This window comes from Coloeus monedula (genome assembly GCF_965178545.1).
Source record: "Coloeus monedula genome assembly, chromosome: 4".
Lineage (NCBI taxonomy): Eukaryota > Metazoa > Chordata > Aves > Passeriformes > Corvidae > Coloeus > Coloeus monedula.
In genome coordinates, this window is record NC_138784.1 from 63949624 (window position 1) to 63963736 (window position 14113).

Genomic DNA, 14113 nt, shown 5'->3' on the forward strand with positions numbered 1-14113 from the left:
AACAGGAGTGGACACATAAGGAGAACAAAGAAGGAGGATTTCTCTGCTGGGAATGCAGGAATGGGAGCATGTCTCCTCTTTCTCATTTTCTTGGGAACCCACACACGTTGAGGATTTTCTTGTGTGGTTTGTCCAACTCATATTTTCTTCCAGTGTCCAGTCATGTCAGAATATGGTCATTTCCAAAGTCCCCAACCCATAGGCAGAAGTCTGCTTACTTAAGCAAAGATTTCCTCATTTCTTGGATTTTATTTGCTGCCAACGTTACAAAGATTTCTAGTCTTGTGAAACAAATATGCTTCACACAATCATAAATGCCCAATATATTAAATATCTGACATGTACTAGCTGTGGAAGCGAAGGTAGGTAAGTGATTCCCACACCACTGTAAATGCAGCACCAATGCCCATGCTCAGCCAGTCACTGTTGACTTGTGGAACTAACCAGAAAGTGATGTTTAGTGCATTTTTTAATTAGAAGCCCAATAATACAGGTGATTAGTGTCCATGACACTTTCTGAAAACTGACAGGACACTGTTAGATCAAAAAGCTCAGGAGCCATGGAAGTAACCAATTTCTTCAGTAGGGGAAGGGAATCTGCACCATGTACTGCTTGCCAGGGAATGGCTGGAGGAGTAGAGGTCCAATATGTGTGGTGTGAAGAAGACTGTCTAGGCCATTGAGCACCTGTTCCTGTGACCATCTTGCCTCCATGTAACCTCATAAAACTGCAGTGGAGAGTATAAGAAAAGGTGCTATATAAGAACTAAACCAGGCCAAACAAGAACAAATGTAAAAATAAAAAATTCTGTTTAAACCGATGATAAATGATTTAATGTTAAGAAGATGCATAAATTAGTAAAGAATAAATGTTGGCATTAATGTATGTTTCTGTATAGAACAGTTTTCATAGTAGAACTGTAGAAAAAAGGGAGTTCAGCACATTTAAAAGAGAAAGAGCCTGTACAGAAGTGTATTGCTGGCCAAACTCTCCTTCCCAATCTGATGTCATGTTTCATCTCAAAGCCAAGCAGCAGTCACTTAGAGAAGGCACACTTGTCAAAGATGATATGAAGAATAGATGAGCATGTAAAATCAATCAATAAGAAATAGAGATTCTCTTGGTCATCACTTCTTCATGGCATATGAGAAATGTACAGGTACAGTGATATTTCCAGTGGCAAAGAGGTTGAGGAAAGCTTTGTGACAGGAGAGAGAGGTCCTAAAGTGGTTTCCAAATTGCACTAAAACTGTGGGATTAAACTTCAGAAAGATTTATGTTTAAAAATCTCTTGGCAGTTTGAGATGTTTATCTTCTTTATGGTTCAGACATCACAAAAGACATCAGTCAATATAATGTCCACATACTCAGGTATTGTAGAGGGAAAAGAAATGACAAATAGGGGTGGGGAAACAGCAGATGTTTCCCCTTCAGCAAAGTGAAGAACAATAGCAGAGAGAGGTGGGACTCTCTAAGCCAGAGATGAGAGTGATGGCAGGTCTGCAGAGAAGTCATCTCGATAAATGCGACACGTCAGCAGTGGCAGCGAGGACCAGCTGTGAAGAGAGAGTTGAAGAGATTTTAATTTGCTAAGATTTTAGACCAGGCAGGTGAGAAAGATAATGTAGAAATCTGCACCCAGCCAGGGCAAATACTGTCTTCTGTTTGTATAAATAGAAAAGAAATTAACTTTCCTGTCTGCACCAGGAGAGGAGCAAACTGAATCATTTCTAAACACGTAGTACTACAACGATGATCTGAGGAACAGCAGATCAATTATCTTGCTCTTCATGCATTCTTGTCAAGCTAATGAGCAGTTTATTGTCAAAGGTAATGCATTTCAAAGGGAGCACAAAGGTTTGAATCAGGATTACTAACAGCCATTCAATTTTGTATGAGAGGAGTCATCCTAGAAAAGACAAACGATGATGAAACTGCTGTATTAGCAGGACAGTGTTTCTGGATTTCCAGACAATATTTCCTAGACCACATTACAGAAGTAGAGCAGATGAATCACTTTTTATTCATTGAAATATGAGAGATACAGAATTAAAATACCCCTTGGATTATGTAGCCTGACCTTTCAGGAAGGACTAAGTGGTCCCTACAAAGTATTCATGGCAAAGTTTTCCTGCCTTGTCTGTCTCCTTGCACATATCAAGAGTTTGGGTAGATGCTCCACTATAAAATTCAAAAATGTAGAGGCAGACAATGAAAATAATTTTTATAGCAGCTAGAATCCTACAGAATTCCAGGAATTCTTCTAGTTCCTGTCCCTCTGCTCTTCAGTTGTCAGAACTTTGGGATCAGGTGAAATTTAGATAGCAACAAAACATGTCCTCTGTGAACTCTGCTTCTGTGCTTTCTCTGAAAGTACCATTTTATTCACTCACGTGCTCTCTTCTTGCCTTTTATTGAGAAATAAAATTATTTGCTCACTGTGACTTCTATAAGTAAATATTAATTCACTGAAGTTGTTTGGAACTATATTACTTTATTGGAATATTTTATTTTGGTGCTTAAATCTAAAATCCTAAATGCTATCAATGTGAATTGCTGAATTACTTCATTGGCACACTCTTACAGGTAAAACAACTCAAACATTTTTTGTGTCTGACTTTTTTTCTGGAGTAAATGTTTCTCTGTACGTTTGATGTTTAAGTTGAGCTTTGGGTGCCAAAAGGCAATGTTGGTCATCACTACTGCAGGAAGCTTGTTGGGGACCAGGAGTATATCCAATATTTTTTGAAAATGTAGTCCTCATGCCAAGATCTGACACCCTGATCCTAGAAGGTGGGGGAGACAGCCCTTTCCCTGTGTTTTGCAGTCAGGCTGCCCACAAAGTCCTTCAAATTAAATTAAGAAATACCAAGGGAGGTGTACTGTACTTACCTGTCTCTGCAGCACTTACAAGCCTCTCATAATATTTCTTCATAGTTTTTCCCCTAAAAGGTGAGCAGAGTGGCAACTCTGTTACTAGGAATATGGGATATGACAAATACAAATAGAAGCAACAGCAGTGCCATGTCACACTGCAGCCTCAAGCCCGACTTTTAGGGAAATAACCCTGCAAGCAGGAGAGGGGCTGATCCCAGCCCCTTGTCCTCAGCTGTTCTTTATGGTAACTCCATGATGGTGGGCTTACATATGGTAAATCAAATGGTCACAAGGATTTTGTGAGAAGAGTAGCTTCAGGGTAAATTATACATGTAAGATTTCAACTTGGTTTCCCATGGTGAGATGTTTTGCATTCAATGAGCAGGGACATCCCTCTTTAGAGGAGGGGCAGTTTGCAGAGAGCAAGTACTAACACACCAGGGCCTTTCACAAGAGGGAGATCTAGTGGATCATCCTTACAGCTGCCTGACCTTTGTTCAGCATCATGATAACAAACAATCCAATTTGAGCACTGAGACACAGCGGTCTGATTTTACAGTTTCCAGCAGTCTCAAACATGCAGTCTGTGGTATCCACTCTGAACATGGTGTGCTCTCCCTGCAGGTCTGAGTGCAGTAACTGCGAGGTTGGGGAGCACTGTGGAGTGATAATGCACGGCAACGCTGCCACGTTCTGCGAGCCATACGGTCCCAGAGAGCTGGTAAGTGAAGGCTGCCTCATCTGCTGGGGCTCGGGCTGCAGGCTATGAAATATGTCAGCTGCAGAGATGTTGGTGTGCTTTGAAAGTTCAGTTTTTGGCAGAGAGGCTCTTGAGCAAGGTGATAAGCCCATAGAATGCACCCAGGAACATCCCAGTGTTTTAAATGGTAGATGCTAACCAAAGGTTATTGCAATAGTTTGCAAGGGACTTGATCCAGCACTCATCCAAGTCATTTAAAGTATCTCTGAAATACTGAAAAGTCAAGGACATAGAACTGTGTTGTCAAACTGGCATCATTCTCTTTTTATATCCAACAATTAAATAGAGACTGGATTCATGTCTCTTTTATTATTTTATTAGTCTTGTCCTGTTTTTTCTTGTCGCTGTTGACAAATGTTAATTTGGTTGTAAAACATCACTTGCGAACAATGCATCCTACAGACTTAAATGCAGCCTGGAGCAAGCACCTGCCAGTCTCAGAGAAGTGTATGTAACAGATTGACTCATGATGAATGGAACAGAATTAATTTTGTTGGGGAGTAGTTTGGTCATAAAATTGCTGTAAGAAACAACATGGTACAATTTGCATTAACTCGGGGTCATCTGGGTGTGGAAAATGAATTGCAATACATAAACCAATGCCCACATGCTGATGCTGGGCAGCTAGCTGCAATAATGTACATAAAAGGGGAGTTCTGGAAAGAACTGAAAAATTAAAAGGCCAGATCAAAGCCCATGTAATTCAAAATTAATTTTCGTGTTTTCAACAGTCTTCTGAATGGAGGGAGAGGCTGATTAGAGCTATTTGAAGAGCAAACATGGAAGAGGGCCATAAAACAGAAGTGGTTTTGGCCAGGCATCTTCCCTTCATTTCAGACACTGACAAGTCTGAAATTTTAACATTTCACATTTAACAATTTAACATTTTAACATTTAACAATTAACAACTCTGTTAATTTTACATCCTTAACTGGGACCAGAATTACACAAATGCAATGTAGATATTGCTGATGCGATGCATAAAAGTCATAAACACATATAAAACTAATTTAGAGATTTTACAGAGAAAGGAGAATTTCCCTCGCAGCCAGCCCCAGCCAGGGAATCCTGTCAGGGATGTTAAATGGCCTCTCTGCTACTTTGCATCCTGTTTGAATATGCTAGGCTTTGCTAACTGCCTTGAGAAGGCATGCATTCATTTATGTCCTGTGCAAAAGGGAAGTCACACCACTAGGATGATTTTCCATTTTTTACATTTTTAGTTGTAGTACTGAGCACAGGTAACACTACTTGGAAAAAAATCTATTTATGACATTTAACAAACCCAGGGTCCCAGACCCCAGGGTTTTGAACTGTCATTCACTAGCTGTCTTCTCCCTGCTGATAAGCAATTTAGACTATCCTAAGCAATCAGGAATTGGCTTCAAAATCCAGTCTTGGACTGTATTTGTCACATGTGTGATAAAGTAGCACTACTGTGGCATCAGGAATTTGGAAAAAAAATTTTTATGATACCAAAGTGGTGTGATTAAATAATCAGCTGAAAAAATCGTCATGCTTATAATCAGTTACCAGCCTAAAAATTAAAGTATCTATAAATATTATGGCAGTGTTGCAGAAAAATCAAATTCTTCTGCAGGAACATGCTAATGGCTTAACATTATGGATGAGCACAAGACAGTGTTCAGGCCAGAGGTGTGATCTAGTTTTATTTTTGATTATGGACATACCTGTTGTCTTAGAACCAACCTGTTTCTCATTTGTAGTTGTTTTGGCAATTTCTCAACATATCTCTTTCTGTCACAAATTTTAAAACCTGTTTCATTTCTGCATGATTTTCATTAATCCTATTCTGTCCCTGCTTGAAATGGACCATTAAATCTCTGCTCCTGCTAATGGCTCCTAATACATTAATTACTGCTTTAAAATACTTAGTCAAGAAGAGTTGCATTTGCAAAATATATCAACGGCTCTAACAGCTGCTGGTTTGCTATCTTGACCTCCTCCTTTTCTTCTGATTTCCAATAGCCACCTGTTACTGCGGGCAGAGGGTTTTTAATACCAACTGTCTCTGTCTGTTGGTGAGAATTTACAGCTGGCAAAATCCTGGAAAGGTGTATAGCATCAGAGATGTTGCAAGCAAAGGAAAATATCTACTAAAGGCTCCCTACCATGCTCTCTGCAGTGTCTGAACTAAGCAGTCCTATGCAGAATTTTGCAAAAAGTTTTTAGTAAGTCTAATGCTTTTTCCCAAAGCTTTGCCGAAATGATTCACAACACAGTCTAAGTCTACATGAATGCCTCTTCTGTGATAACTGATATGTTTAATTTCTTGGTGATATGAGCTACTGAACCTCAATAAAGGTTTTGTTTTCAAATTATGACTTGCACAACATAATTAATTGAATGAAAACTAATATAATAGGTGCTCTCAACTCAAATCAGAAAGCAATTTATTATTTGGCACGATAAGTGTGATACCTAATACTGAATTGATCCTGACAGAATTACTTAAATGGGAATGTGACTGAATTTTTAAGGGGTTATGTACATGCAGCATCCCTATTCTTGTTTAAAAACTAAAATTACCTGTTAGGACATGTAGTCTTTTTATCAGCTAATCTTCAATGCATTTCAGTGATGATCCCATTCCTTAATATTTATAAGAAATTCTTTTGTGTATGTAATAAGTATGTAGAAAAGAAACAAAACACACCAAAACCTCATGCCAACTCATGCAGATCTCCATCCATTATTTTCAGAGGCATCATTTAATGAATACCTCAACTAGGTGTACACTGGTACTGGAAGAAGTCCAGTCCCTTTTGCTCTTCTGCATCACCACCATAGCATACCTTGCTTAAGTAGAAGTATTGTTAAATCCAACTTTCAAAATAGATTGAAAAGAATTAGGTGTCCTTCACAACACACTATGGCTTTTTATTTTATAGCATTTTTAGGAGAACTATTCTAATTTGAACTACTGAAATATGGAGGCATTCAAAGAAGGGAGAAAGAGAGGCCTCAAAGGAAGGTGGTGTTCTGAGTATAGGGTGAGCTGCTGGTGTTTTCTGTCTCTTTCTAGGTCTTGGCTGGATGCCAGCAGTGGGTAACTGCTGCTACAATATTTCACTGTACATACCATATAGTATCACCAAGGTTTTTTGTTTGCTTTGGTGTGTAAGATTTAAGTTCTGTTGTTTCCTCCTAATATTTCATTATTTTAGGTTTACTTAATGTTATTTTTATTATTTATTTATGATCATTTTTAGTCCTTGTTCTGTGCTGGGAAAAGTGAGAACGATTCCATGTGTACAGATTTACACTAAGCTGACCATAGACCACAGAGTTCATTTTTTCAATCTTCTAAACAGTGATCAAATGCCAGTGTTGCATAAAAATGTGCGCTTTTTTGTAGACATTAGTATGGTGGAAAAAATTTCTGGCTTTGACATATGATGAGATTTCAATAATCAAAATGACATAACAAAAATGTCCATGATCACTCACCCTGAAAGGGCTGGTGATTAAGAGTCCTATGCACTGGAGATGTAGGTGTCTAGAGATTTTCCATGCTTTCAAAGAAAAACAAGCAATGAATGTATTCTTTTGCTGATCTAACAAAACTATTTGCTTTTCTTCCCATAGACCACCACTGGCCTTAACACAACTACTGCATCCGTCCTTCAATTTTCCCTTGGTAAGTTTAAATTACTCTTTCACCCAAGAAAGGGCAAAAAGTCATTTCTGCAAAGAAAAATGGCCCTACAGTTTAGGGTTACCTTTCTGGTTGATGTTACACTCAACATGAGGGATTAAATAAACTGCAGTGTCCTAATATGGAGATAGTCTTAAATTTTGGAAATTGAAAACTCCAGTGGATACTCTGATGAGCCATGTTTGAGTTTTGTTTTTTTCCCCTATTTTATAACCTGATGTTTAACACAGTAATTTCTTGTTCTTTCTCTGAAGTGTGATTATGGTTTCTAATTAAAAAATGAAGGGTTTTAACACTAACCCCCGTGATACATTCCAAGTTACACCTAGGCAGTGCTGGTTTTAACACATTTGTACAAAGAGAATAGGCAGGGCAGATGAAGAGTAAATGCTATTAAGTCCACATTATCAACAGCATGGTTGTATGCTGTATTACTTAGAATGCTGTGAGTTATTACACATTTCACTGTGCAGTTGTGGCTATAAGTTATGGTGGAGGCTGTGGCTTGGGTTGAGGGCAAATTTGGAACACACCTAATTTGTTAACTCATATCTCAGTGTTCAATATATGAAGGAAAAATCTTCTTTTGATATAAATGGTTCAATAAAAATGCAAGCAGGAAATGTAGCCTGCTTCCTCTGTGGACCCCTTGACATGTGTTTCCAAATCATATTCCTATTTTTAAAAAAGTAATTCTCCAAAAGTATCTCAAGAGACTTGTGATTAAACTCTGGAAATCTCAGTTGAAAATAAGAACAATCATGTAGCTTGGCAAACAACTTGGTTTTTTTAATGGATTGGACATCAAAATCCTAGAAGGCTCAGAAATACATCATTTAAATTTGTTTTTTACCTGAAGTTGTTCTTTGGGGTATTTGAAGTCATCAGTACCTGCAACTGACTGCAATGTTAATATATCTAAGGACTGGTTATCCATCCTTTTATTTTGAATTACTGGTTTAAAAAAAAAAGAAAAATGTATCCAATCCTTGACTGAATTACTGCATAAATATTGGGTGCCTCAGATGAAAACCATCCTGTTGCTGCCCTGCAGTTTCATTCAGAGAGTGGAAGGGTAGCAGCTCACTTGGTACACTGGGATGTGTTGCTCACTGGCAGAAGCACAAGGAGATGCGACCTCTACAAAGCTGCAAGTTTGCAATGATGGAGGCATTTCACTCTCCATGAAAATTTACAGAAATCTTCTTTGGATTATTTTTGCAGTGACCCAGGGTGGTTAACAGCAGGGTAAGGTGAATGGGTTGGTAGATGTATGTTTGCTGGCACAGCCCAGTGCTTGGTATCTGCTGCAGGTGAACTGCAGAAGGGTGCAGGCTCCCAGAAGTTTCAAAATGAGACTTTATATCTCACTAGGAGCATGTGTGCCTATCAGATGGAAAAGGTCAAATAAAAAAGGGGTAAGAAAAGGCTGAGCAGGAAATACTCTACATGGCAGGATTGTCATGAATATATCTTAAGAATACCTGAACCCGTACCAGTAGGAACCAGTAAAGTCCTCAGTATGATGGAGCAGGAGAGGGGTGGATGCACATCCAAGTAAATCAAATTTCAGTCTCCAGCTGAAAATGTATCATATTTCCCCATGTGCCTGCGTTGAGTTTGAAATACAATGCAGATTGGTTTTGTAACTGATAGAAGCCAGCATGAGCCAGGGGACTGCTGCTGAGCTCAGCACTACTTGGCTTTAGAATCCAGTTTCCAGCTCATTCCCAAACGTCCGATTTAATCACAACCCTTTTTAGGGATTGATCCAAGGGAATTGCCTTTTTCTTAAAAGAATGTTTACCACTTTCTATCAACCATGGAATAGCTTAAGCTGTAGCCTTTTGGGGATATCTTTATGTTAAATCTGTCACATAGCTTTGGCATCATGAAAGAGAACACCCTTTAATTTCTCTTGCCACTAATTATCAGATGGAATTTTATATTTGCAGGTATATAGACAGTAGAGAACTAGGAAATGAAGGTAAAAAAGAAAAGGTTCTGCTTTCACCATAAATTCCAGATCCTTTTAAGCTCCGTGGTCAGGAAGGGTAACCGACTAGTGAATTTTTCATTAGCTGATATTCTGTGTGGTTTCCTTCATGTATCACACATTTGGTAGTTTTGTTCTTTAAGGCAGTTGAAAAGGTGCACTTAAGAAGGCTTAATTAGGATGAAAATGTAATTAGTAAGGCATTTTCAGCACACAGGACAACATTAATGTGCAGTACCCTTTCTGAATGAGAGGAACTCGTCTGTCATGCAGCATCCACTCAGAGCTGGTCCAGGGCTGGGGTAGTATTTACATTCATGCACTCTGCGCCAAGAGTGCAGAAAATTTTGATTACTTCAAATGTCTTAATCATCCATCACTACATTTCTCCAAGACCTAACACTGACATGTCTAGCAGCTTCCATAATGTTCAGTGGGATTGTTAATTGAGATATTTAAAGCAATGCCTTTGGGCTCTCTCAGGCCAGAACATCTGATTCAACAGCTTGGGAATTGCAGGATATTGCACAAAAGCCTCTGGACTCAGCTGCCACATTAGTCTGATTCATTAGCTGAAATATTCTCTATTTCTCACTCCAAACCTGAGCCTTTTCCCCTCAGCTACGTCCCTGGCCTTCCCCAGGGCTGAACATGATCTGTCATTCACACGGGCCACTGTGGTGGAAGGTGACATAACACTGAGAGATTAGCAACTGAGCTAAATACAGGAAGAAAGAGACATAGAATCCCATGGGGAGAAGAGGAAAGCCTTTGAGGGAGCAATGCCAAGGTGTGAGGTGTGCAAGTTGTGCTTATGCTTGTTCCTTGGGTGTTCTCCTCAGCATGTGCTCTGGAGGCAGTGGTGTGTGTGGGCTGTGCAGGCTCTGTGTGGGCAGTTCAGCACTGGCAGGTGCTTCCCATCCCTCCTTGCTCAGCAGGGCCTCTGCTGGAGCTGAAGATGCTGTGATAAACATCAGCACTCAGCCTGGCCTCCAGGGCAGGTGCTCCTTGGAGCCGTGTGTGTCACAACATGAAAATTGTTAATGGAAAATACTGCCTTGAAAAACTTTGTTCCATAGCTCACTCCTTATGTCTTAATATTAGTAGATAATTTCTGGCTGTTTAACAGTATTTGAAAATGAGAATAACTTGATAAGGAAACCTCTCACTTTTCAGCTTTGTTGTGAAAATTTTTTCCCATTCCTCTGAAAACAGGACGACTTTGTCAGTGTCATATAATGGATAAATACATAATGTTTGTAAAGCACAACCCTACTTTAAAAATTGCTTTCCCTTCAACTTTTGTGCCATTGTCACAAAGATCCTTTGTCATTACTAGAGCAAATTAGCAATTCTTCTCCCCCCACTATTTTTCTAAAAAAATCTAACCTCCCTACTGTTTCACATTAAACCAAAATTGGTTTATGGGGGAAGGGGGTTTTTTAATTTTCTGAGAAGGTCACACCTTCAAATATTACAAACATTTGGCACTTCCGCTCTGTTTCTTAAGGATCAAACCATTAGTCTTGCAAACAATGAAATAGACACAGGTTCAAAAGTGTTTTGCTTTATTTGAAGATAAAGCTTGGACTTGGACTCTCCCTTCTAAAATATTATTATAACAAACTTTTGCAAAATTGGGTTCCCTAATCTACTAAGATCAAAGGTTTTACTTTGAGTCAACCATTAATCCTTATTTTCAGTCCCCTTCAAAACTACCTTTGTATGGCAAATATGTGATTTGCAGTATTTAAATATGGTCATTTCACATGTGTAATATTGGCCTATATGCTCACCCTGATGAATGAAACCTCTTACAAGAATCCCAATATGATGCAAAATTACTTTTCCTGCAATAAATAAAATAATAAAGCCTGTCCCTAAACTTCTGGTGGACCCTGATAATACCACTGAGCTGGCAAGGAAGGGGCTGCTCTCTGAGAGCATTGTTTGCTGTTAACATGAAATACTTGAAGATGCATGAGCAAAGGTGATCTTCAGTGCCTGAAGGCTGTCAGGCCTTGAAACTGGAAATTCCTTAGGCATCTTTGCTGTATGGATCATATGCTTAGTGCCTTAGCTATTGCTAAAGAAAAGACTTGACATGAATCAAATTTAGTACATCAACCTTCAGAAAAAACAGTTTTCAGTGAGGTTTTAGTATTAGTAGCAGGCTTTAATCTGTGAGAATGCTTTGTGATTTTGCCAGATAGACTCTGTTTGTCCTCTCAGGAAAATCCCAGTAGATATCATCCAGAAGATGGGTCACTCATGTTGTGATTTGCTCACTGGTCTGGAACCACAAGCATTTGGACCTTACTAGTAGATTAAGAATGGCCCTTTTCTCCTTCTGCTTCTGAGGTAGAATAGAATAGAACCATTTCAGTTGAAAGGGACCTACAATGATCATCCACCCAACTATTTCAGGGCTGACCGAGAATTGCAGTTTGTTGTTAGCTTCCTTAACATCCTTCAGTCACTTGTCTGTCATCTATTGCTATTGCACCTTCCATTGTTCCAAATTATTTTCTCTAAACATCTATCAGATGACCAAGTTAATTGTCAATTACAGCATTTGACAAGGATTGCATACAGGGTTCCATATGTATTAAATTAATCTCTTACAATCACTTACAACACCTGCCAGCAGTTTATCAATCTCCCTTAGTATCTCTCTAATGGAACCCCATAGCAAGGATAAATGTGTGTATCTATTGGTTTTAATATGGTTAAAATATTATTGAGAAATATTACTATTGGTATTCAACTGTTCAGGACTTTCTGGTAATTCAGGGTGCAGATATGTTGCTAGGGTGATCTTCATTCTAGAGTACCCACTTTGTCCCCATTTTCTATCTTCCTCAAAAGAAAATCAAATGCCAAACTTTGTGCTTTTACATGCATAAATATTTCATTCACAATCTTACAGTAGAATCACAAACCAGTAACAGAAGTAATAATTTCTCCAGTCTTGTTCAACACATTTTCCACTCTTGCAACTTTATTTTCTGGTTGAGTAATCACCTCTGCCTTCACTTCAAATTTCCTGAGCTTTTAAAATCTATCAGACCATCAGCTATACTTAACTGCAGAGTAATTGTATTACCTGTGATGACTTTACATTTATACTGTCATGTTTTTTAAGAGGTGAGGTGTTTGTGCAATGCACATACCAAGAATTTCCATTTGGCTTAGTTTATTTACAGTCTGTTTTTAATGCTGCTGATTTCACAGTCCTCTGTGACTGTAATCCAGAAAACTATTTAAAATAATGCTATTGATTGCTTTTGATTAGCAGATGAGTAAGGGTCACTGATTTGGAGGCAGATCTTTGACATAGTGATTCCAAGAGGATTTTCATGTCATGTCCTGCCTCACCCTAAGACATCCGGTTAGCGAATCATTAACCAGCAGACTTTACTTCTCCCCCTGAACTATCAAAGTCACTAGGAAGAAAGCTCTTTTACTCAGAAAAATCTGTGGCCTAATGGTCTTGGTGGTGGTTGTTGAAGACAAAACACAGATAGTGTTTATCACCTTTACAAAGTAAAATGCAATTTTTTTCAGATTTATTTATTTCACTTTCTATTTGTAGTGGCAATTTGCCTTTGTTACCAGTGCAGTCTTGCAGAATTAAATTATAAAATTTATTTGCTTGTGTAGATAATGGAAATAGTATTTTGCCTTGATGCATGCTCAATCTACAGATTATTATTATTATTATTATTATTATTATATCATCAGCATCATCATCAGAATTGTTGAATGTGCCCTTCGGATTAGGCCTTACCTGACAGGATTTTTTGCTTCAGAACTCACATTACTTCTCTATTAAGCTCAGCAAATAGAAGATCATGATTAATAAAAAATAATCTTACAAAAATAAATAGTGCAGCTGATTCACTGAGCTCCATGTATTTCTGTGGAGGAAACGGCAGTCTCTCACTGCTAGGGCTATCCCCTAGAGCAGCATCCAGAGGGCTCTGCAGAGATGTGCATGGGATGATGATTCCTTCTCCTTCCCAACCGATTCCACTTCGGCTCAGCCTTGTGAACAACAATGACTTCATATGGCCCCATGTAATAGTCTGAAGACATTTATCATTTATGTTCATTTCATGCTTTAATTCAGTTCTGGTGGTAGCTGTTGTATTGACAGTAGTGTTTTCATGGAGTTTATCCTCTGCTTGGATTCAGACCACTCGACAGAACAGGTCCAAACATGTTTTGCGAAATAGGTCTTAGCTTTGGCTGAAAGAACCACTGCTGATCATTTTCTCTTAATTTCCAGTTTTGTTTAGTCAGTTTTACAATTAGCAGAAGCTATTGGATGACTGACTAATGCTGTAATAGCATTTTGTGAGATAGCCTCAGCAGAACTGCATAGAGATGAGAAATTTCCTTCAGATTTGCTATAAAAATTCACTCACATGTCTCTAGGGAAATACCAAAATGAAAAATAAACCCCTTCTGAATTTAGCATGGAGGAGCACTTGTTCTTTTAAATTCGTCATTATCTTGTTAGCTGAACACAAAACAACCTCATGGAGGAAGCTGTGGTGCCAAATGTTTTGGGCATGTTGAGCCCCACCTCCCTCTCTAGTCACCTGCATGGATGATTTCCTTCAGTCACACAAATTTCTCTTTCTCCAGTGCCTTCCAGGAAGCACCAGTTTTCCAGTGAAGAAATGGCACATCCATACAGTTGCGTTGATAGTGGTACCAGCAGGGAAGGGCAGTTCTGGTGGCCACAGATTCATTGTTACTAGAGTTAGATTCTGCCCCTTCTAAGCAACAAGA

At 38.8% G+C, this 14113-nt stretch overlaps 1 protein-coding gene across 1 annotated transcript in view; it reads left to right on the forward strand.

Annotated features, from left to right (window-relative positions):
* Nucleotides 1-14113, forward strand: part of RELN (reelin) — a gene marked incomplete at its 5' end in the record, with an annotated part of 273918 nt that overhangs the window by 124156 nt on the left and 135649 nt on the right. Inside the window, 2 exons of the mRNA XM_082280292.1 lie at nt 3503-3599; nt 7248-7299. Of these exons, the coding sequence (XP_082136418.1) occupies nt 3503-3599; nt 7248-7299 (149 nt within the window). The remainder of the gene's footprint in view (nt 1-3502; nt 3600-7247; nt 7300-14113) is intronic.